Source organism: Aethalodelphis obliquidens, unplaced genomic scaffold (assembly GCF_003676395.1).
Source record: "Aethalodelphis obliquidens isolate GAN/ISIS:26980383/991018 unplaced genomic scaffold, ASM367639v1 scaffold6, whole genome shotgun sequence".
In the NCBI taxonomy this organism is placed as follows: Eukaryota; Metazoa; Chordata; class Mammalia; order Artiodactyla; family Delphinidae; genus Aethalodelphis; species Aethalodelphis obliquidens.
The window spans coordinates 74805819-74829834 of NW_020837950.1; the positions used below are offsets into that span (position 1 = coordinate 74805819).

Below are 24016 nucleotides of genomic sequence, written 5' to 3' on the forward strand. Positions count from 1 at the left end.
GACTTCCTAACACTGAACCAGCCTTGCTTTCCTGGTATAAACTCTGCTTGGCTGTGAGGTGCTATTTTCTTAATGTGGAGTTGGACTCTGTTTGCAAATATTCTATTTAAGATTATTACATCAATCAATATTCATAACTTTTATATTTTGAATAAATTTTAAGATTTTTAAAGAAAAAAAATCAATATTCATAGGCAGTATAAGTCTATAATTTTCCTTTTTTATGCTATCTTTATCATGTTTTGGTATAACTGTTATACTTAATAAAATTAATTTGGAAGGTTTTGTTCATTTTCTACACTCTGTAACAATTTGCACAGCATGGGGACTCTCTGGTCTCTAAAGGTTTGATAGAATTCCCCTTTGAAACCATCTGAGCCTGGTGTTTTGTGGGATAGCTCCTTAATAATTTTCTCTATTTCTTCTATAGACATTGGCCTATTTAACTTTCATCTCTACTGGAGTCAGTTTTTATAACTGTGTTTTCTTAAGAAATTGTCCGTCTCACCTGGGTTTTAAAATGTACTTGCATAGCATTGTGCAAAATAATTTTTAAGGTTTTTTTTTTTAACTTCCTACATATCTGCTGCTACTTTCCCCCGTTGTTTCTTATTTTGTATATCTGTGTTTGCCCTTTTGATTAAACTAGCTAATGGTTTATTTATTTTCTGTAAGAACCAGGATTTTTATTTACTAATGATCTGTTTTGCTGTTCTCTACTTAATTTCTTTTCCTCATTAATTTCTGCTCCCATCTTTTTTCTAGCTTTATTATTTCACTCCTTGTGTATTCTTTTGATTTTCTTGTTTTTTTCCCTTGTGTTTATTTAATTCATGTACTTTATATATTCTGTCATTTTTATTAACATAGGCATTTAGGGTTATGAAATTTCCTCACTGTTTTAATGTAATCCATTGGTTCTGACATAGGGTGTTTTCATTAGAAACTATGTGATTTCTGTCTATATTTCTCTTCAATCAAAAGTTGACTGATAGAAGTGTTTTCTGATTTACTTCTAGCTAGATGGGCTTTGGGAATTTTGTTTTTGTCTTTGATTTCTAGTTTTCTTATACTGTCATCAGAGTGTTATTTTAATATTCCTACTATGTGCGGCCTTTTGAGGTTTTTTGTGTGCCCTGGTGCATGATGTGTTATTGTGCGTGTGCCCCATGTGCTCAAGGAGAAAGCATGTTCTCTGTTATTGGAACATGATGTCCGATATATGTCCCTAGCATCTATTCATTCTGTCACACTTTGGTTCTGGGAAGAAGCAAGTCCCAGGAGAGTCAATGCTGCTCCCTCAGACAACTTTCCAGCCCCGGATAGAGCTAAGGGGGTCCCTAGTGTGGTTTGGTTGAGGGGCACCTGTTCCAAAATGCCTCCCTTGTCCCCTCCCTGCAGTGTCGCCAGACCCATTTGTTTGGGCCAAGCCCTCATCTGCCGTCACCGCAGGTGGCCCTGAGCAGGTAATGGGGAAGCTAGTCTTAGGTAAGCTTTTCAGCAATGTCTTTCCTGAGCAGGTTTGGAGCGCCTGTGGGATTTCCAAAATAAAGGGAGTTCAGTGAGGACCAAGGGTGGCTGGTGACATAGGGGTTGACACACATTTGTTCTGGGCTTGGGTGCATTTTGGTGTTTTGCTTCTTATCTAAATACAGCTGTTGACAATACCAAGTTCAAGGGTGGGATTTTAAAACGTGGGCAAAATAGCTTAACACAGAAGGAAAAGGACAAAAAGAAATGCATCAGTACTTTAAAATCAGGTGGTAAAATGAATGCACTCTAGGACATCAATGAAAATGGTGAAGCAGGCAGCTCTGAGGGCCTGTCCACCAACAGAAGCATCCACAAATCAGGCAAAAACTGTTAGAACCAACTTGGCGGAACGCTGAAAACCAGTCCGCAGTTTACAGCAACCAAGCAAGTTCTGACTCAAGAAAAAAGCAGCTGAAAACAGTTAGGAGGGCTCTGTGGTGTTTTCCTTCGGCCCACACCCCTCCCACGACTCAGCAGCCTCCTGCCCAGAGTGGGACCCTGTCCCTGCTTCCAGGCACAGACCTTATTCGCAAAGAATAGTGTTTGTCTGTTCTAACTCGTCTGGGGGCTGACACAGGCATTGTTTCCCCATCTCGGAACTGTCTCCAGTCAGAAAAGTGGCCGCGTTGCTGGAAAACATCCTAAGGTCAACCACAAAAGACCTCAGTCGAGGCAAATAACAGAGCCTGAAAGCTTGGGAGGAAAAGCTGGGGAGAGAGGGTCTTTGGGAAATAGGGCATTCAAAGCCCCGTGCATACCGGGAAATCTAGAAGCCACGTGCAGGCCCGGGGCAGCCCATACACCCCAAATCCCTGCACAGATCCTAAGCTTTACCCCGTGGCCACGAGTGGAGGCCAGCCCTGCAGGAGGGCCCAGCGCAGGGCTACCCACAGAGGTTGGACAGGCTCCTTTTTCTTCCTTTTCTCTCCCTCTGTCTCTGCTGATCTGACGTGCTCACTCCATCAGGGAGACTTGGGGTGTGCGCACGGCTAGGCGAGGACGGCCTAGCAAGGAGGAGGGGCCCTGGGCGCCCACTGGCCCCTGCGCTTCTCAGGCTCAGCTTTAATCTTTGGAGAGCGGCACGATTGCACGCTGCCGGGTGTGGAGTTGGTTCTTATTCTGTCTGAACGCCAGGACAGGGCCCTTCCTTCTGTAGGAGGCAAGGCACAGGCTGCTCATCCAATCCTGCAGGAGGCCCAGAAGCAGCCCCTACTGCAGCACCCACAGGCAGGCCCCAGGCCCCAGGCCTCCTCCTGTCTGCCTGGCACTCCGGTCGTGGAGCCACTTTTTGGGTTTGGGGTGTGGATACCCCAGAACCTGGCTGGCATCTGTTCGGAGGGGCCAGGCTGGCACGGACGCTTTAGATGCTGACTGTCTTCCCTACCGTACTACAGGCCTGACCTTGAAGTGGTTCTTGGGGTGTGAGGGGATGTGTGTGGTTTGGACCCTTGAGGACCTCCTCAGACAGGTGCCAGCGTGCCTGACAACGTGCCATCTTTCCATGCAGGAGGGACATTTCCCCAGAGCGCGTGACGCACGCAGACAGGGAGCAGACCAAGAAGGTGGTGTACTCGGTGGTCTATGGAGCAGGTAGGCTGTGGGTGGGCCTGAGGCCTTGGTGTCACCTATAGGCCAGACGGAGGCGGCTCTAGTTGTGCACCTGCATTGCAATGTGGCCGTGACTTACAGAAGTCACTCTCAGCCCATGGAACTCATTCTGTGCATCCATGTGTGCCGCTGTTTACACACATGTTGGTGGTATTTGTGATGCACCAGACACCAGTCAGACCACTCACGCCCTTAACCCTCAGGGCTCCCAGCAACCTTTGCACGGAGAGTAGACGTGCAGAAGTGAGGGCCGACCAAAGCCTCCCCCTACCCCACATCACACCACCTGCTGGGGGCCACACCTGTGCTTTGAGATGCTCCAGGAGCCCTTGTCATCACCCTATTCCCCTCCCCTTTTCCAGACCCAGGACCCGAGGCAGAGCAACCTGCTCCCCTCCCCTCTCCCACCCTCTCCTCTCCCTTCCTGACCGTGGGCTCTCTGGGCTTTTTAAATTCTTTCTCCCTCTCGGGCTTGCTGCATCAGTGGGCCTGACGCCCCTCGGGAGTTGAGGGAGGGGGTCAGGAGAGGCTGTGGCCTGGCGGCCAGGCCTGCGTAGGCCCCTCCTGGATCAGTTCCATTTTGAGGAGCAGGGCTTGTGTAAAGACACGGAGAATAGGGTCCCTCCCTGCCATAGGAACCCTGTGTCCGTTCAGGGAAGAGCTGCCAGCGCAAAACCCTGGGCAAACGTGTAGTCAGCTGCAGGTAGGAGCCACCTCGGGCTTCTCCAGTGTGGCTGCGGTGCCGTGTGACCTGCTTCCAAAGCGCCTCTTCCCGGACCGTGAGTGACCGACCTGCTTATGATGAGTCTGGAACCCGCTTCAAACCTGCCAGGGCTGTGGTCTCAGCCAGGACTCGGGCAGGGGCGCTTCGGCTCCAGTCTCTGGCCGGCGGGCCTCCCCCGCTGCCCCCGCTGCCCGGTGCACCCAGAGTCAGCCTTTGCTCCTGTAGGTCTGGCACCTTCTGGAGTATTCACTTTGTTATTTTCTGGGGAGGAAAAGAGCTCCACTTTGTGAATAAGCAATGAGTCATTAGCCGCTGCTTTGAGCCCTAATGCTGACAGGGTTCCCACCCCGGGCCTCGTGTCTGCCGCTCCCGTCGCCACCTGACAGCCGGGCTTCTGTGCACCTGTCGGGCTGCGTCTGCCTCGAGCGTGAAGTGGGGCCTTCGTCTCCTGAAGGGCCGGGCGTCCTGGGCTCTGGGGCCCTTTGGAAACTCAGCAGAGAAGCCTCCAACCGCCTGGCTCCTGTGGGTGCAATGCTGCGATCTCATCTAAACACGCAGGGTCTGGAAGCGGCTGCTCTGGGTGCTGGGGGCACGTGGCCCCGGCCTGGCTTCGGGGTCATGGTCGTTGTGAGGGTGACAAAAGGCTGTAGAGGGAGAGCAGGACCAGGACAAGCGAGAGGACGTACCCCCAGCCCGCGGGCAGCCTGATCCCCACGCCTGCCTCAGCCCCTCTCCCCAGGGCTTGGGAGCCGCCAGGCCTCTGCCACCAGAGACCTGTCCCCCCGAAATGGGAGTGCCTGCCCGCCTGCAGGCCTCGGCCCGGAGCACAGGCCCTGGGCTCACCGCTGCCCTCAGCCCACTGGGCGCAGCCGCCTGCCCAGCGCTGTGCCCCCCCCAGGCCCGCTGGCAGCAGAAGCCCTGCTCCCCCTGCCCTGCCCTGAGCTCCTGCTGCTCTTAGAGTCAGCGTGGCCCTTGGTTCTCCTCGCTGCGCATCTTAAGCTCGCTCCACGTCCCGTCACCGGTGCGCACCGAGTGCCGGGCTTCGGGCCTCCTGCTCCAAGGGGCCGACGCTTGTCCGACGAGACACACGAGCAGGCCTGCGGGGACGGCACTGAGTGATCGGCGACATCCAGCATGACTGCTGAGCCCAGGGGAGGCCCCTCGCCAGGCCGGGCTGAGTTTTAAAGGATGTGCAGGAGCCGGTCAGGCCTGTGCCAGCATCCCTGGAGGCCCACGAGTGCCAGGCTCTCACGAGGCCCTGGCGCTGTAAACAAGAGTGAGAAGCTGTTCTAGTTCAGCATGGGGCAAAGAGCACGTGGAGGAAAGGGAGTGAAGGTTTCCTTCCTAAACTTAGAATTGCACCCCCCCCCAACACGGGAGGCAATTAGCCCTCTGTGGGGAAAGCCAAACTGTATGTTCACGTGGGACCTATGAGGTGGGGTACCTCGTGCTCCCGCCAAGGGGATCCATGCTCCCAGGGATGCACCTACGGAGACAGGCCTGCATTTTCACAACTGAAACAGCAGGAACCTGATCAGCTGAATCAAAGTGTGAAGGGAAGTTGTGTCGGAAGTGGGGACCCATGAACACGAAGCACGGAACAGAAGCCCTCACAGAGCCAAACATTGTCCTACTTGGGGGGCAGGGGCACGGTGGCCTTAGAGTGTGACAGACCCCCCCGGCAAGGGCATGGGGAATAAGGACCGGGGCCTGGAGAAGTGACCAGGCCCTCAGTCTCCGGCTCAGCCCATCTCTGCTTCTCTCAGAGTTGCCACATCACCGGCTTCTCTCGGAAGCAGGCTTTCTTCCTGTACAGAGACCTTGGGATATCCCAACAACTCAACAGAGGAAGGGAAAGGAATTCCTTCTCAGCCGTAGACACAGAAGGAGAAATGTGACTTCCGGCAGTGGCCACGGCACTCTGATCAGACCACCCTCCCACAGATATCAACTAGAAAGTATGCTGAAGTATAATAAACAACTACCTAAAGGTACTGAAAAGTGACCAAAAGCAGACAGAAATTGGAGGTGGGTTAACACTTGGAAGGAAGGAATAGCACAGGGTGAGTTTGCCGTTTTGTAGCTCTTCACCTGAAGGCAAGCCTCTGTCCGTGTTGTGTGTGGCTGAAACTCCCCGACAGAAATCCAGGGTCTTACTGGCTTCCAGAAGCAGAGGACAGGGGCTTCCTTGGTGGCACAGTGGTTAAGAATCCACCTGACAATGCAGGGGACATGGGTTCAAGCCCTGGTCCAGGAAGATCCCACATACCACGGAGCAACTAAGCCTGTGCGACACAACTACTGAGCCCACATGCCACAACTACTGAAGCCCATGCACCTAGAGCCCATGCTGTACAACAAGAGAAGCCAGTGCAATGAGAAGCCCACGCACCACAATAAAGAGTAGCCCCCCACTCGCCACAACTAGAGAAAGCCTGCGCGCAGCAACGAAGACTGAAAGTAGCCAAAAATAAAAATTAATTAATTAATTGGGGAAAATAAAAGGCAGAGGAAAGAGGTCAGGGCAGCCAGTGAATCTGGAAAGTGAAGGGAGAAATCTCAGAAAGAGTAGAGTCAAAGGAGAACCCCGAATTCTGGGCTTGAGCTCTGCTCAGATCTCTGGCTGACCCCTGACTGTGTGTGAAAAGGGCAGACTTCAAACAGCCCAGCTACTGCTGAAAGGACTGATGCGCGCTTTCAGCTGCTGCTGGCTGCAGGGGGACAAAGTTTGAAGTGTTTTGTTTTTTTTTTCTAAGTCAGCACTGCTGAGAGAAACATAACAGAATCTAGAGTGTCTACAACATATCATTTATAATACAATAGCCAGAATACAAAACGTATGAAGAAAGAGGGTAACCCGGTCCATGCTCAAGAAGAGAGATGTGTGTAACTGAGTCCCTTTGCTGTACACCTGAAACGAACGCAATGTTACCAATCAACTACGCTTCAATGTTGAAAAAAGCAACAGACTCCTGATAGACTCTTGATACAGCTGTCAACGTGGATGAACTCAAAACATTATGGCCAATGAAAGAAGACAGCCAGACACAAAGGAGTATTTATAGTGAACAATTTATGACACCATTCATACGAAATTCTGGAACACGAAATTAATTTACAGTATGGCATACTTTGTGTTATATATATTTTACCACAAAAAATAATGAAAAGAAAATCTGCACTGATAGAAAGCGAACAAGTGGCTTCCTGGGATCTGGAGTCGATTGCCACTCGCGTGTCGTCCTGGAACTCGGGCTGTCATCCTGGAACTTGGGTTTCATCCTGGAACTAGGGGTGCCATCCTGGAACTGGGGTGTCGTCCTGGAACTCAGGTGTCATCCTGACCAGAGATCTTGCTATAAGAAGCTTCTCCAGAACGCCTGCGTCCTCTAGGGACCAAATATTGGTCTGGACCAAAAGTTTTTGTCTCAAAAAAACATTCCAAGGGTGGGAGCTCCTTGTATTTTGGCACTGGAAACTTCCCTTCCTCTTTTATTTGCCGGCCCTCTCCAGCCTCCCCCAGTTCTGGAAACAGGCTCCCTTCTGGACAGGCTGCAAGCAGGGACTACAGCTCCTTCACCAGGGCTTCACCTGCAGCACCTGCCAGGCCCTCAGTCAACATTGTTGAATAAATAAATGTTTAACAGGCTCCCGTCCAGACTGGCTGGCACCGAACACTTGGTCTGTAAAGCCAAAGCCAACACCATCCTGACCAATCAGAAGAGACCAGTGGTGCCAGTTGGGCCTTGACACAGCGAGTCTTCCAAGATCCCTTCTGTGGGCTCACTTCCACGCGTGGTGGTCACTGCCTGGTAGCTCGTGTCCTGGGAACCCGCTGGGCGAGAGGCTGGCCTCTGATCACGCTTCTACTCACACAGGGAAGGAGCGACTTGCTGCTGGCCTTGGAGTTCCCGTTCAGGAAGCTGCCCAGTTTTTGGAGAGTTTTTTGCAGAAGTACAAGAAAATCAAGGACTTCACCCAAGCTACCATTGCCCGGTGTCACCAGACAGGTCAGCCAGCTGCTGCCAAAGCCGTCGGCAGGTCCCCCTCCCTCTCCCACGCCTTCCCTGCAGTAGCCAGGTGGTCTCGCAGACCCTGCTTATCCGGTGGGTGGGTGAACAGATGGGAGGGTGGTGGGTTGTTGGGGGCTGGGTGGGTGGGGACTGGGTGAGCATCCAGCCCCTGCTGGATAAATGGGACCAAAAGACTCCACGTAAGGAGGGTCCAGAGCCAGGCTCTTCTTGAGGCAACAATACTAAGCTTGAGTTAGAAATGATAGATGGATAGATACACAGAGAGAGATGTCCTGCACCTAAAAATGGAGAACTGTGTTCTTAGGAAAAGCATGTGGTATATCCACAACATTTCGCCACAGTTTGGTCACAGATTTCAAAGAATATCAAATAGAGCATGTTCTGTGACCACAGTGGAATAAAAAGGTAGTTTATATCAATATGTGTGGCCATCCATCCATCTGCCTATTTGGAAAAATCATTGCACTCCTAAATGATTTAAGATTTTAAAAAGAAGTCCCAAGCCAATGACAAGCATTTTAGCAATAAATGACAGTATAAGTATCTCAGTGAAAAACCGTAAGACATGGCCAAGCGGACCTTCACTTAGAGATGAAGGAATTCTTTAAAAGAGTGCTTTAAAAGAAAGAAAAATTTCTGAACATAAATGACTGTATTCAACACAAGACATTTGGGAACAAGCAGGAGAGTAGATTAAAGAAACAAGAAGGAAGGAAATCAACGTAGGAGCAGAAGCTCATGAAACAGACGCAAAACAGAGAGCAGTGGTCGCCACAGAGCAAGCGGAGAGTCAGCACACTTGGGATCACGGAGGATTGGCGCATCCCGCAGGGCCCGGGATCCTCCCGGGGGCTCACTGATGACCTTTCTCTCGGGAGCCCGTGAGTGCAGGGCGGCCCCACAGGCTCCCCTGGGCCTGGCCGCACATCCTGACAGCAGCCTGTGCGGGGTCAGCGCTCAGCTCCTGCAGCCTCCTGGGGGCTCGAGAAAGCTGGGAAACCGTTTCTATCCCCCAGTGAGCATCTCACAGGCCTCGGCTCCTGGGCCTGGGGGTGAGCCGTACGGAGGCTGCACAGCCCGGGTCGATGCCTACAGCCTCCTCGCTGGGGCCCCACGCTTGGGAAAACTAAAATACTATCAATTATGAAATGTGAAAACAGTGATAGAACCCAGCGCTGCTGAGTGCACGGAGCCAGGGTCACTGCAGGAGGGGGGACAGCCACACGCAGGCCCTCGTGCCGCACAGCGCGGCCAGGCGTGGTGTCCACGGCTGCCCACAACTGGCTACGTCATCCTCACTACAACTCAAAAGCTTGGGTCACATCGTGACCCTGCTTTACAGGTGGAGGAAATGAGCCCCGAGAGGTCAAGTAGCTTCCTGAGTTTACACAGCTAACAAAACAGGCAGCGCCAGGCCGGGACCCACCCACCAGGCAGCTTGGCCCAGCCAGTGCCTCTCTGCTGCACGGCTCTGCATCCCTGCCCTGCACTGAACTTTCTCGAAGGGCCGTGGAGCTTTACGCTTGCCAGCGTGAAGCACGCATGTCCTTTGACGCAGCAATTACATTTCTGGGCAGACGCTCAGCTGTCATTAAATTATGCTACAGACATTTGTTGGGTGCCTACCCGTGTCAGGCACTGTGTTGGCACCAGGGATAGGACCTCCTGGCTCTCCTGGAGACACAATCCAGGGAAACGTAACCCACAGTGAGCAAGTACATCCAGACGGTGTCAGAAAGATGGGATCCTGGGTGTGGAAGAATCCCGGGGCACTGGGCAGAGAGCAGCAGAGGGCAGCCCTGGGGACGGTCAGCCACAGTGACACAAAAAGAGGTGACACCTGAGCAAGACCAGGTGAGAGGCCAGGGAGAGCCGGCAGGGAGGGGCGGGGCCAGGAAGAGGCAGGTGTGCGCCCAGACTCTGCACAGCACCACACGGGTCACGAAAAGAGCCTGGGTTTCATTTTTCGCAGATTGTTCCAGCAAGAGTGTGGAAAAGAGGTCGGGAGGGGAGCTGATCAGAGCCAGCACCTGGGAGCAGTGACAACAGCTGTTAGCTCAGGAAGTCCTGGGAGGTGGGATGGAGGGGGACCACTGGTGAGAGGTAGACAGCAGGGCGAGGAGGGAAGGAGGTGGTGTGAGCCTGCGCACTCCCTGCAGGCTCACTGACCTGCCCGGGGGTGGACAGGTGAGCCAGGCAGGTTGACCATGATGCTGATGAAGCTGTAAGTTCAGGGTCCTCCTTGTGTGGGCCCCTCCTCCCAGGCCCCTGGAGAGGCCCTGCAGTGTGTTCACGTGGTCACATCTTTTGTAAAATTGGCAAAAGCAGGGTACTTTAACTGCGATTGACTAAGACGCTGTCTCTTCCCCTCCACCCTCCTCCACCGTACTCCTTTCCATGGTATGTGGCATTGCCGTGGCCACAGCTATATTTTGAATCCGGCTTAAGGGGAAGTCAACTTGGTGCCTCATTTAGTTCGGATCTCAGTGTGGGTATTCCTGAGGTTTGTTGCTCTTTCCATGCACGGTTGAGGGGTGCTAGCCGTCCTGGCACAGGGATGGCTTCCGGGAGCATTCCTTCCATGCCCTCCCACTTCCCGAGTGCAGTAACAGGAAGGTGCAGGGCCAGAGGTCATCCGCAGTGTGAACAGGAACTATAATCGCCAGGACCGCAAGCCTTGGAAACAAGATTTGAAATGTATGGGACCAGGGGCTTCTGCTTTGGGCCGCAAAGAAGTTCAGACTTTCCTCCCACCATAAACAACTAGAAAACTGGGCAAAATGTATGAAGCAACTGTTCCAGACACTGGATCATAGGCAGTGTATTACTCTGGTCTCTGATAGAACAGAAGCAAAGGAGGGGAGCCCTCTGACACCCTGTGTCTAGGGCCACAGACCATAGTGCAGGAGGGGAGCCCAAGCAGATTACAGTGGCCTCGCTGAGTTGAGGAGACAAGGATTGGGTCTGGGAGGCAAAGGCAACCGGATCTTGCAAGGTAGACTATCAGAGAGGAGGAAGTTATAGAGAAAAAGTCTCCATGAACCTTCAGAGGAGTCCCCCGTCTGTCCTTAATACTGAGATACGTGTGCAGAGAGTGAAACGCCACAGGACTAAGCAGAATCATTTCTGGGGAGCAGAAGGCTGAACAACCTCAGAGTTCACACAGGGCCAGGAGATGTTTGGGTTCTGACCATTGGAATGGAGGGTGCTCAGTGGATATCTGAGACATTCACCCGGAAGGGTAACACTTTAGCAGTAGGTCTAAGCTAGCCCTAGATTAAAGCTGCTCTAAACCCACCCTAACAAAGCTTAAAAGTGGGCCTCAAAAGGATCAGGCGATCTGCTGGTACCTCAGGCCTGCCTAACACTCTTGAAAGGAAAACACCAGGGGCTTCCCTGGTGGCGCAGTGGTTGAGAATCTGCCTGCCAACGCAGGGGGCACGAGTTCGAGCCCTGGTCTGGGAAGATCCCACGTGCCGTGGAGCAGCTGGGCCCGTGAGCCACAACTACTGAGCCTGCGCATCTGGAGCCTGTGCTCCGCAACAAGAGAGGCCGCGATAGTAAGAGGCCCGCGCACCGTGACTAGAGGGAGCCCTCGCGCAGAAACGAAGACCCAACGCAGCCAAAAATAAATAAATTAATTAAATAAAAAAAAAAAAAAAAAGGAAAACACCAAACCCCATCACTGAACAACATAAAACGCACAATACCCAGCATCCAGTCAGAAATCACTAGACAGGGCTTCCCTGGTGGCGCAGTGGTTAAGAATCCACCTGCCAATGCAGGGGACATGGGTTCAAGCCCTAGTCCGGGAAGATCCCACATGCCGCGGAGCAACTAAGCCCGTGTGCCACAACTACTGAAGCCCACGCACCTAGAGCCCGTGCTCCGCGACAAGAAAAGCCACCACGATGAGAAGCTTGGGCACCGCAATGAAGAGTAGCTCCCGCTCGCCACAACTAGAGTGAGCCGGCACGCAGCAACGAAGACCCAACGCAGCCAAAAATAAATAAATAAATTTTTAAAAAAAGGAAAAATCACCAGATACGCACAGAGACAGACTGGAATGCGCCCGTCAGAAGCATGGCTCTCCCTGTTCTCGCTGCCTGTCACAGTGAGGGGACTTTAATTATACGTTGCCTGGCATTGGAGCAGGTGCTTAACACACTGTCATTTTTATAATTATTGTGTATGTGAGAAATTCTTCCAATCCTCAGACACATAACGTGTAAGTTGGGGATTTAGTTCTTACCAACACCTAGTAAAACCAAAGTTCTCACTGGTCAGGAACATAACCATTGCAGCACCTCTGCATTCATTCTCTTAAAGAGGACCCCAAATTATGGAAGCTTTGGGCCCCACAAAGCTTGGATGTGCCCTCATGTGTAGGGATGTGGTCTCTGACGCAGACCATCAACCCCTCCTTGAGTGAACTAAGGATTAATGCTTTTCTCCCCAACTCCAGCTGCCACACTGTCCAGAATTACTTCTGTCCCCAAGAACCACAAGTGGCTTTTCACCTTTAGAGTGTAAAAACCGCCCTTCCTGTCCTACATCAGATCTAAGCACGGCTAGAAGTTAGAAAGTGTGCAAAACATGCCACCGGGCAAGCAAAGGCCACTCTGCTGCTGTCCTTGCTTTCCCACCACAGAGCCCACCTGCCCTAGAGACAGACCCAGAGGCCTCAGGGCGGAGCTCCGACACTGCTGCTCCGGCTGCAGCAGGGAGGGTTCCCGCGGGGCCCCGGGACCTAGTCTGAGAGCAGCTGTGCCCACAAGAGGAGGGTCCAGCAGGGCGCCGCGCCGCCCGCTCACTGCTGCTCTCATCTTGCTCTTCCTCCGTGTGACGCAGGCTGTGTGGTGTCCATCATGGGCAGGAGGAGGCCGCTGCCGAGGATCTGTGCGCGCGACCCGCAGCTCCGGGCTCAAGCAGAGCGGCAGGCCGTGAACTTCGTGGTGCAAGGTGCCAGAGCCCCTCTGCTTCTTGGTTTCCAGCCCCAGGAGATGAGTGCCAGGGTGTATCCTGCTCTCGTCCTCCTGGCGGTTACTGCTGGGAGCCGCAGGGCAGGTGCTCAGCACCTGGTCCCCTTCCTGACTGCGACGCACCCCACGAGGCCAGACGGGAGACAGGCTCCAGGAGGTCATCCGGCCGGCGCCAGGGCCAGACCTGGAGCTCAGTCCCTTGACCCTCGGCCTGGTCTCTCCGCCACAGCCCTCATCCTTGGCAGGTATCCGAACCCTAGTGCACCCGCCACGGATCCGTCAGTCTTCCTTAGAATGGCCAAAGCCACAGTCTCTGCGTGGAGGGCAGGTGTGAGGCGGCACTAGGCGCCGTCCTGATGAGGCCTTGGGGGCCTGGGGGTCGGGCAACGTCCCCACCTGTGACCCGAGTGGTCACGGATGGAGAACCAAGGTCCCTGGGCCCAGAGACGAAGACTGGAGGTAGGACCCCAGCCCCCGAGGGGTTTCTGCAGCAGGAGGGTGGCCCGGGCCCAGCAGACGCGGAGTGCGAGGTGTGGATGGTGGAGCAGGAAGGTCAGGTCCCCAGCGAGTGCTGCACAGAGGCCGGTGCGGCAGCGCTGCCCGGCTAAGCTCAGCCTTGGCGAGCAGGAGAGGGGGTGGCAGCTGCGGGAGGACGGCTGGGACCGGCTCTGGGCTCAGTGTAGCGTCTTCTCGGGTCCTGCCCTGCTGTGACCACCCAGACAAGAGCAGAGCACAGCGACAGCCTCCAACCCTGAGAGGTCCCTGCGTCTCAGGCCGGCTCCCTCACGCGAGGCCGTGGTTGGCTCATGACCACCCGCCTGTGTCCCTGGCGGCCTTGAAGCTGGTTTGGAGAAAAAACTGCACATAGACCTCTCCACATGGGAAGCTGACCAGGAGGCCTGGCCATGCTTTGAGCTCCCCCGGAGAGGTGATCTCCCAGCACAGGACAGCACGGGACAAGTGACCTGCCGTTGCCCGTGCTGAGCTGAGCCGGTGCCCACCAGGGAGCTGTCCCTCCACCTGGGCAGACACAGGGCCCGGCAGGCCTGCTCCCGCATCCCCCCCCCCCGCGCTCTGCTCCCCCCGCCCCCTCACCTCCTCTCTCTTGGCTCTGCTCCTCCTCCTAAAGTAGCAAAGCCTCCCGACATCCCAGCCCCGGCAGAGGGTCCCCGTGGCGCTGAGACCCCTCGCGGCCGGCAGGTCAGTCTCAGAGACCAGACTTGCACGTCCAGCATTCCTGCTGCGCTCGCGGGAAGCGTGGCCCTGCAGTGGAGGGAGGCGGCCCACTGACTGGGGCCTTTTATTTCTTCGTGAACCTCAGGAGCCTTGAACAGCTAGAGCAGCTTAAAGCCAGGAATGGAAACCTGAACTTCAGTCTGTTTCCCGTGATCTGAACCGGTTGTTGAGACACCCACTGTTTGCCTGGCGCTGGAACAAGCGTGTCCCCTACGCTGGCCAGCACCTCCAGAGTGCCTGACTGACCATGTGATTGATCCCACCCAAGTCCTAGAAGCCCGTATCATAGCCCCACTCCACACACTGGGAGGCTGAGGTTCTGCCAGGTGCAAGGGCTGCACAGCGGGAGGGCTGAGGGAGCAGGGGCTGAGCCCATGGCCGCTGTCCGGGCTCCGTCATCCTGTCGGCTGGTGCAGCGGGCACAGCCCAGGTGTGGTCAGAACCTGTGAGCATGCTGAGACACTGCTCCCAGGGGCAGGTCGTGTTATACGGCAGGTGTAGGGTCCCCAGTCAGCTGACTTGAGCGTATCAGAAGGGGACATCCCAGGTGGGCCTGGGCTGATCAGGTGGGCCCTTGAAAGAATGTTTAGGGGTCAGAGTCAGAGATTCTGGCCGTGGAGGAGAGGGGAGAGGCTGGGGAGAGGCCCGTGGCACAGACCTGAGGGTCACAGCCGCCAGGAAACGGGAAGCCCAGTCACGTGACTGCAAGGAAATGAATTTTGCTGGCAACCTGAGGTCATCTGAAAGTGGGCCTTCCTCAGGGGAGCCCCAGATGAGGACACAGCCAGGTCCACACCGACCTCAGCCTGCGAGACCCTGAGCAAAGGCACAGCCACACGTGCAAGGACTGAGAGATGGTAGATCCTTGTGGCTCTCACCTGCTGGGTGTGGGGTCATGCGTTAGGCAGTGTAGAAAATTCAGACAGCCCTCCTGGGTGGGCAGGGCTGCGGGGCCCCGGGCCTCACACTGTTCCTGAACCAGCGCCCTTTGTGCCTCACAGGCTCGGCCGCGGACCTCTGCAAGATGGCCATGATCCACCTCTTCACAGCAGTGGCCACGTCCCCCATCCTGACGGCCAGGTCAGTGAGTGAGCGCCAGCCAGCCCAGGCCCAGCCCAGGGCGTGGACCTGCCCTCTGCAGGGCTCGGGTGGGCGGCCTGCTGCTCTGCGCCTAGCCCGCGGGCAGACGCCTCCAGGACACGAAGCCACAGTGGCCACTTCCCTCCGGGGCTTGGACCAGACAAGCTCGCTGACCCCCACGGAGGGACCCGCTTCAGCCAAGGTGCTCCCAGCACTCCCAGGAGAACGCTTTGTTCCCAGCTGGGGCTGAGTCTCCCCAGGTTGCCTGGTGCAGAAATGTGTCTCCCCTCGGTGAGCCCGAACCCCTTTGGGCACGGCCCCAGGGGTACACACGCAGCTGCCCGCCTCAGAGTTGGGTGGGCCCCGCGGCCCCTCAGACAGGACACGGGGCTCCACACTGCGTCCGCTCCCAGCCCCTGATAAGTGAGCCAGAGGCCCGGCTTCTGCTGCCATCCCCTCCCCGAAGGCTCTCGCCAGGCTCCACGTCGGTTGCCTCGGTTGCTCTCCTGGGCACACACCCCGAGCAGAGGGAGTGTCCGGGTGTCCGGGTGACCAGGTGTGCTCGTCCCAGGCTCTGCTGGCCCAGAACCACCCCTCGGGCCGCCCAAGGTCCTGGCCTGGGTGCAGGTGGGAGGGGGTGGGTTCTCCTCCCGAATCCCAGGATCCCCTCCTGGCAGCCCACCTGGGCTCCCCAGAGGAGTGAGTATGTCCGACCCCAGGAGGTCTGCCTCCCTCCCTCTTTGGTCTCTATGTCTGTTTGCCACCCCTGCGGGCCCTCCCAGGCTCCACGTGTGGGCCAGCGTGGGCCCGCCTGCTCAGGAGCCCTTCCCGGGCGTCAGCCTGTCTGCACCTGGGGAGGAAGCTCATGGCGGGTTAGGTGATGAAAATTTATGAAGCGTTAAGTGGTCTCACGGGCCCCACCCTGAGGGGTGTCTGCTCGCTCCGCTGCGCTCCGGGGCGTCACCAGCACAGAGGACAGCTGGCCCCTCCTCCCGCCACCTCTGGGACACGGGGCCTGTGGCCTGTGGCCACCCTTTTCCATGTGAGCTTACGGTTTTCTCTAGGCTTCTGATACTATTCTATATCCTCAAGGCATGGGATTTTTCCTTGCCTGAGATCTTTCATCTTTGCTTAACAAGCTTCCGCCTTTACTTCTTTAGATGTTTCCTCCTGTTCGTTTTGATGTTCTAGCCTACGTTCTTTTGTCAATTTCAGCAACTTTGTAGAGAAGTGTGTCTGGGGCAAAGGCCCTGGCCTGCAGGGTCGTGTCCTAGTACAGGAGACGGGAGAAGACCTTCCCAGGCTCCACCGCTGTTGGCCTCCGCCTTCACAGCCCCTGCCCCGGGGCACTTCCTCTGGTCCATGGTTCACCTTACACCCCTGGGAAGGAGCAGCCACACCCCGGCTGTCACCCCAGGGCTGGGAGGAAGGACAGAGGGTGAGAAGCCTGAGACCCGGCAGGATATAAGTGCTACCCCAGGTGCCCTGCGGTAGCTGCGCCAGGGTCTGGGCTGCTGTCTCCGGTTCCTGCAGCAGCTGCGGGAGGTGAGGGGGCAGGAGCTGAGTGGGAGATGCTCTCCTGTCGCCAGGTCTCTCCTGCCGGCCGTCCCCAGCACCCACACGCCGAGGCCAGACGCCTCTTCCATCCAGGGCTCCTCGTGGCTTTCTGCTCGACTCCTGCATCCTGTTCACTTGTGCCTTTTCTGAGGGTAAAACGCGCAAGGGTGTGTGGGGGCTGTGCTAGCGCCGGTTGTTCCGCGTCCGCGATATCTCACGTCTAGGAGGTCTGGCCCATCTCCAGTTTCTGTGGGATGGATAAGGGAAGTGGCATACAAGGGCCTGGGGCTTCCTGGTGACAGTCCTCATCCAGGAATTCAGAAACCCGGTGGCCATCCCTTTTGCCAGCGCTGTGTTGTCTTCAGGAAACGCGTTTCATAACAGAACACGTTAACCGCTTCGTGTCATTTCAGAAACCGAAGCAGGCCAGTGTGGAACACGGCCGTCCACACTGTGCGTGTGAACTTGAGTTGTTCTCCCTGGAGTGGCAGGAAAGGTCTAGGACGATGTCGGTGGTCGGGGTGGTGGGGGGGCAGATGCGGGCCACGCATGAGCTGGTATCTGCCTGAAGCAACGTGACTGGAACGCGTCCCTGGGGCTCCTGGCACCTGGTCCAGTCGCCCCAAAGTGCCCCGCAGGCTGGAACCACAGGACGGCCTCCACTCACTGCCCACGGGCTGGGGAAGGAAGGCCAGGGGGCTTGTGACCCCAAGCGCTGCCGTTGGTCGAGAGCTCACTTGGCCTCGTGCTGAGCTGTCGGGGGGCGGGGGGGCGGCCTCCTCTCTTCCGACGTGAGACCCCCATGACAGGCCCTTCCAGGTTTCAGACCACGTTGGGGCTGGAAAGAAGCTTTGGAGGCTGTCGATTCCAACACCTGCATGTAGAGAAGGGAACCCGAGAGCATGGTGCAACACGGCCCAAATCACCAGAACTAGACCAGCACCAGGCCCCCCGGCACGCTGCAGACTCTCCTCCCCTGGGCTCGTGCAGAGGACCGCAGCCCCACTGCTTCCCCACTGGACGGCGTGGCAGCCTCAGAGGACACTTACCCTGCTCCTTTGCCCATGGTTACAGGACAGCAGGGTCATCCCACCACACAGGCAGCCCTCTGCCCTCTGCCCACCTGGCAGCAACCCGAGGGCATCTGTGGTCAGGCTTAGCCCGGCATGTGGGCTCTTGCTCTCCCCATCTCAGGAAGGGGCAGAGAAGGTGCCCGGGGCCCAGGGCAGGTGACAGGACCAGCCAAGCAGCGAGGAGCGGCCTTGAGGGACATGGGGGCAGTAGGCCCTGGACTTCCCATGGTGACAGGGCAGCAGGTGGAGAGGGCTCTGCAGCACCTGGGCCCTTGAGGATGTGTGGGAAGCAAGGCTGGGGCAGCCAGCAAGCCCCTGGACCATGGCCTGGACCACAGCAGCCACTGGCCGGAGTGGACGGATGGGAGGCTGGGCCTTTGGGGGCAGGAGGACGCCACGCTGGTCCAGCAGGAAGGATGCAGAGCCGTTAACAAAACCTGACCTTGACAGCACAGACGGACTGCGGGGGCACTGAGACCAAGCTCCCCAGAGCGGCCGTCTGTGGTCACCTGCGCAGGTCAGGACAACAGCGTTAACGGCAGGGGCGTGGGGCCTCGCCGTGTCTCTCAAGGACTGTGGCCAGGCCGCGGGAAGGCCTGGGGCTCAGCCACCGTGCGCCTGTGCTCTCAGATGAGTCCTCAGGGTGTGCTCAGAGCTGAGGGCGCCTGGAAGGGAGGTGAGGTGAGGAGGCCACAGGCAGGAGGTGAGGCGAGGCGCTCCTGGAGCGTCCCCACAAGAGCATGGTTACGTGCGGCCTGTCCGCGCAGGACAAAGGGACGGGAAGTTCCTCAGCCATCAGCTCGCTTCCTGGGAAACAACGCGTCTGACACCTGTGTTCACCTGCCCCACCCGGGCGCCTCCTGTGCGTTTCCTGTGCCCCAATTTCCAACTGGAGATATGGTAATGTCGCAGTCAGCGGTGAGAGAGATGTGTGAGTGACTAACAATTCAAACCTATTCTTAGGTTGCTGGCACGCCAGCAACTCAGAATTTCACAATGTAATTTCAAAAAGTATGAAAACTCTCGGGAGCCTGAGACCCCACCAGAGGCCTAGAAGTCAGTTCAAGAAAGTAAATGGCAATGCTGCCAGCCCGGCCTGGCTGCCCGGAGGACAGAGCCGAGAGCCCTTGGCCAGAGGCTGCGCGTAAAATACAGGCCCCCTCCTTGCGGGGACTGCGGCGTCTGCCGGCCAGCAGCCTGCGGCCTGGGCTGGACCCAGCATACCCTGGGGATTCACTCCCACGAGCAGGATGGGCTGTGCCTGCTCACGGCAGCTCAGACGTAAGTGGACTTTCCCCCATCGTGAGGGGTCCAGTTGCTGACTTCGGTTCAGAGGCTCAGGGCGGCAGGACTGGAGTCCCTCTGGCTCCCTGGCCGTTTCCCTCTTGGTGCCTGGATAGAGGTGGCCACCCCAGCAATCACAACGCATAGCAGGCAAAAGGAGAAAGTAGTGGTGCTAGAAAGGGTACCTGCCCCCGCCCCCCTGCATGTCAGCCCTTTCAAGAGCCTTCCTGGGAGCTGGGGGGTACCCATCGCAGGTGGCTGGGAACACAGCCTCATCTCCCCCCGACCCAGCAACAGAGAAAAGGGGAGAGTGGTTCAGGGTAGAGCTCTGTGCTTCTCGGTTGCAAAGTCCTGCACAGCTTCTGAAAGCGCCGGCACAGTCCGTCTCTGCACGGGGCTTGAAGACTGCTCCCTGCGCCCGGCCGGACTCACCATTGTGGTGACCCCTGTCCGGGGGCCTCGCCTCCCCTCCCTGTGCAGCCCCAGCTCCCTGGTGCCCCTGGGCCCACAGCTCTGCCAGGCGCTGCCTCTGCCTGCCGTGGACAGGCAGTACGGTGACAAGTGTGCACAGGCTGTACGGTGACAAGGACAGGACATGGCCCCTTCCCTCGGAAGCAGTGTCCTAGAGGCAGAGACCAGGTCACACAGAGGGCAGAGCACATGCCCCCCCACCCCCCCACATGCTTACCCTCCCTGAGGGCTACAGGCCCTCAAGACCATCCTGCACCACGCCTCCCCCCTCCCTGAGTGCACAGGGCGAGCCTCCTTCGTCCGCCCCAAGGAGGGGCTGGCACCGGGTCTGAGGTCACAGCCCCCAGTAGGTGTCAGAAGCCAACCCAGATCCTACCTTCTTTTTTTTAATCAATTTATTTATTTTACTTATTTATTGTTGGCTGCGTTGGGTCTTCGTTGCTGCATGCAGGCTTTCTCTAGCTGTGGCGAGCGGGGTCTACTCTTCATTGCGGTGCAGCGGGCTTCTCATTGCGGTGGCTTCTCTTGTTGCAGAGCACGGGCTCTAGCTGCATGGGCTTCAGTAGTTGTGGCTCGCGGGCTCAGTAGTTGTGGCGCACGGGCTTGGTTGCTCCACGGCATGTGGGATCTTCCCGGACCAGGGCTTGAACCCGTGTCCACCGCATTGGCAGGCAGATTCTTAACCACTGGGCCACCAGGGAAGCCCCCAGATCCTACCTTCTAAGCGCGGGGCACGCCTGGCCCATGCTGGCCAGATCCTTGCAGACCGTGTTCTGTGCGGCCAAGGAACAGCTTCCAGGGCCGATCCCTGGGGTGTCCCCCTCCTCCATCCCCACCCCATGCACACATGCGCACCTGCCAGTCCCTGGCGCTTGAGTCTGCGTCCTCCCAGGAGCCCTGCCCCTCAGCAGCACCTTTGTTGCCTACACACCTCCTTCCACTGCAGCGTCCACACCCCCCCTTCCTCACCCAGAGGCAGGTGGGGACAGACACCCCTCAAGGGGGTGCCTGAGGGGGCTCAGAGAAGTGGGTCATCGAGCAAGGACTTGTCCAGCGGAGTGGGCGGGAGTGAGAGCTGACTCCTCCCCTGGAGCTCGGCCCTGGGCCCAGACCCAGGCGGGGAGCGTGGTGTCTCGGGGACAGGGAGTGGCCAGGAGGGCAGCAGCAAGGTGCCCAGGCCGTGGGCCAGGACCCAGGAGCAGGGACATGCTGGGGTCTTGTGCCTGCAGAATGGCCTCGAGTAGAGCCCCTGCCCCCGCGATGGTCCAAGGGGGGCTCTTCTTCCTCAAAATACTCAGCCCCACTGTGTCCTCGTCAGGCTCCCCAGGTTGTGGGGGGCAGGGGGTCGCCCGGACCCTCTTATCCTGGGCCCTCTGCCTCCAATGCATCATTCTAACCTGTGTTCTCCTCCTGCAGGCTGTCCTGGTGACGGTGCCGTGACCCCCGCCCACCAGCCCCTGCCTGGGTCCTCTCGCTCCCCACCGAGCCACATCCTCACGGGCACCTTGTGCCGAAACCTAGGCGGATTGGCCAGCTCCGGGCAGCGCCCCACGCGCCCCCGTGCACATGCCCCCCACGCGCCCCTTGTCACAGGCAGGGACAGAGCACGGAAGGCCCACGCACGGGGGTGACTCCCTCCACCGCATGTCTTGCAGGTTGGTTGCCCAGATTCACGACGAGCTGCTGTTTGAAGTGGAGGATTCACAGATTCCTGAGTTCGCAGGTGAGCCCAGAGGAGCCAGGGTTGTTTCTATGTCACGAATAGTTACAGTATCTCCCTGGGGGCTCACAGGCCCCCTCCCTGCACCTGCTGTGTGCCCCCTGCAGAAGGGCCAGCCTTGTTTGGGGGCCCTCGAGAGGTCTGGACGGCCATTCCCTGGCCAGGGGAACGCTAAGTGCCCTACTGGGGGCCCTGCATCAGCCCCAGGGGCCCCGGAAGGATGGGGGCGACACTGGGACCCCAGGCCAGCGGGAGCCAGGCGGCGGGGCCGGCAGCAGGGTTAATGCTGGAGCATCGGGGTGGCTGAGGCCCACAGGCGGAGCACAGACTCCAAGCCTGGGTCCCACCCTGACCCCGCGACAGGCACCACCCACTGTGAGCCCTCCGGGATTCTTTGAAGCTAGAGACCACCTGTCCCCGTCTCAGTCCTCAGGTTGGGCAGGAGTCCTCCCCTAAACAACTACCACTGCAGTGGGCATGGGGGCCTCTCTAGTGAGAGCAGGAGCCCTAGGGCCCTGGTCCTTCTAGGCCCTGCAGGGCCTGTGAGGGAGGTGGCCGAGGGTGGGGCGAGTACAGGTCTGGGCGTTAGGGCTGGGTACCAGCCTCCCAGCCAGCTCCCAAGTGACAACTGGCCAAGCCCTCCCCCAGCTCCGCCACCACCTGCAGAGACCTGCCCTGAAAAAGTGGTGAGACCACTGTCCTCAGCGCCCCAGCCTACACACACCTCCATCTTACAGCTGGGAAACCAACCCATAGCAGGGCCCCATCCTACACAGGGTCCCGTCCTACACGGGGCTTCAGCCTACACCGGGCCCCATCCTACAAGAGCTTCATCCTACATGGGGCTCCATCCTACACAGGGCCTCATTCTACAGGGGGGCCCATCCTACATCATCATTTGAAATCTGTTTGGAAATAATGGGCCTGAAACAAACCATTTGATGGGATTGGCGGGTGCTCAGCTGCTGGTTAAAAAGGAAAGAAAAAGTTCTGCATCTGGAGGGAGCCGTCTTAGGAACAGTCCAGTTCCCGTTCATCCTGGGGGCAACTGCTAACTGTTTCAGGCAGGCATTGAGGCTCTGCTCCCTGCGGCTCCCTGAGGGATGCAGGGGCCTCAGCCACAGGCCAGCACTCAGAGGCACCACCTGGCGCTGTGCTGGGAGAGCTCTGGGGTCTCGACCCATCCACGGACCACGAGACAGGTGAACCCGGTGTGGGCCGGGGCTGGCTGCCATCTCTGAAATGCTGGGTGGTCAGGACACACCTGATGGCGGCCCAAAGGGCAGACCCAGGATGGGGCTCTGGGGCCCCCAGCCCAGGGACCCTGCCCTCATGGGCCATATGGTGCAGGCCGGGGACACGGGTCACCTCAGGGAGAGGCCTGGGAGAGAGCCAGCTCTGCCCGACTGCCACCACCCCTCTGCCCAGTGGTTACTCGGGGTCACTCGTTTAGTCAGTCGCACAAAGGAGGGGATACACAGGAGGACCTGGCGTTGTCTGCACACCCAGTGAGGGGGTGTCAGGGTCCGACTCCTCCAATTAGAAGCACCTGGACACCCTGCAGCTCCCCAGGGAGGCCGGGCCCTCTGCAGTGCTCCCCTAGAGTGGGCTGGGCCCACGCTGCCCGCCCACCTCCCCACAGCCGGACCCAGGAGCCACAGCAAGTGACTCCCCACTCCCCGGCCACACCAGTGTCCCTCTGCAAGCACAGAGAGGGTAGCGAGGCCTTCGGGCAGCAGCTGATCCTGCGCCAGACACCCCAGGCCCCGTGCCCCCGCGAGTCAGCCAGGGACCCCTGGGGCCGCGGAGGACAGAGGACAAGGCAGCCTCTGCCCATTCCTTGGGCGTTCCTTTGGCGATCTTTGTACTGAAATGTCAGATAACTTAGAGCAAACCCTGAGGAACACTGAGCCAGCCAGCCCCTCCCGCCGGGCTGCTCCCGGCCCAGCCCCCAGTGCCATGGAGTTGTCCTTGCAGCGTCACGGGCACGTGAAACTTCACAGGGGTTTCGGCGGAGGCACAGGTCGTCCTGCCCGGGCTGCTCGGGCCAGCGGGATTGCCTGGCCTGGCCACCCGGGGCGGGGGGGTGGGGTTGGCACAGGGGGCCCGCAGCTGCAGACAAGCGTGTGGGCGGGGCTACAGCGACGCTTCGGACCCGAGGGCCCTGCTCGCGGCACCCACTGTTGGGGCCCGTTAAGGTGCCTTCAAGCACGTGCCAGTGGGAGTTGGGACCAGTCGGGGAGAGCCGCAGTGGCTGCCAGAGCAACCAGTACAGGTGACCATGACTGTGGACTTGGCAGAACCGGGGATTCTGGGGGCTGGGGTAGGGCTGGGGCCCGGGTGTCCTCCTGGCGCCAGCTCTGCCAGGCAGGCTCGGGCTGCCCCTCTGTCTTGCCTTTGTCCCAGCCCTCGTCAGGGGAACCATGGAGGCCCTGCAGCACGTGCCGGCGGTGGAGCTGCAGCTGCAGGTGAGGGGGCGGGGCAGGAGCTGGGCGGGGCCGGGCAGGGCCGGGCGTGAGGGAGGAATTCATCAGCCCTCCCCCCAGGCCACCACCACCTGCCCCAGGTGCACCTGGACGTGCCAAGCCAGTCCCAGCCAGACTGCTGGCTGTTGGCTCTCAGAGGGGCTCCAGGTCCCCACCAGGAAGACCTTCGGGTCCAAGCTCCCCCAGGGTGGTGGGGAAGGTGGAGGAGTAACAAGGAGGTGAGAGTCC

General features: G+C 57.8%; 1 protein-coding gene across 1 annotated transcript in view; it reads left to right on the plus strand.

Annotated features, from left to right (window-relative positions):
- POLN (DNA polymerase nu) overlaps positions 1-24016 on the plus strand; it is a 157407-nt gene that overhangs the window by 132270 nt on the left and 1121 nt on the right. Inside the window, exons 18-23 of the mRNA XM_027103930.1 lie at positions 3041-3123; positions 7744-7875; positions 12751-12861; positions 15119-15197; positions 21238-21305; positions 23709-23770. Coding sequence (XP_026959731.1) covers positions 3041-3123; positions 7744-7875; positions 12751-12861; positions 15119-15197; positions 21238-21305; positions 23709-23770 — 535 coding nt within the window. The remainder of the gene's footprint in view (positions 1-3040; positions 3124-7743; positions 7876-12750; positions 12862-15118; positions 15198-21237; positions 21306-23708; positions 23771-24016) is intronic.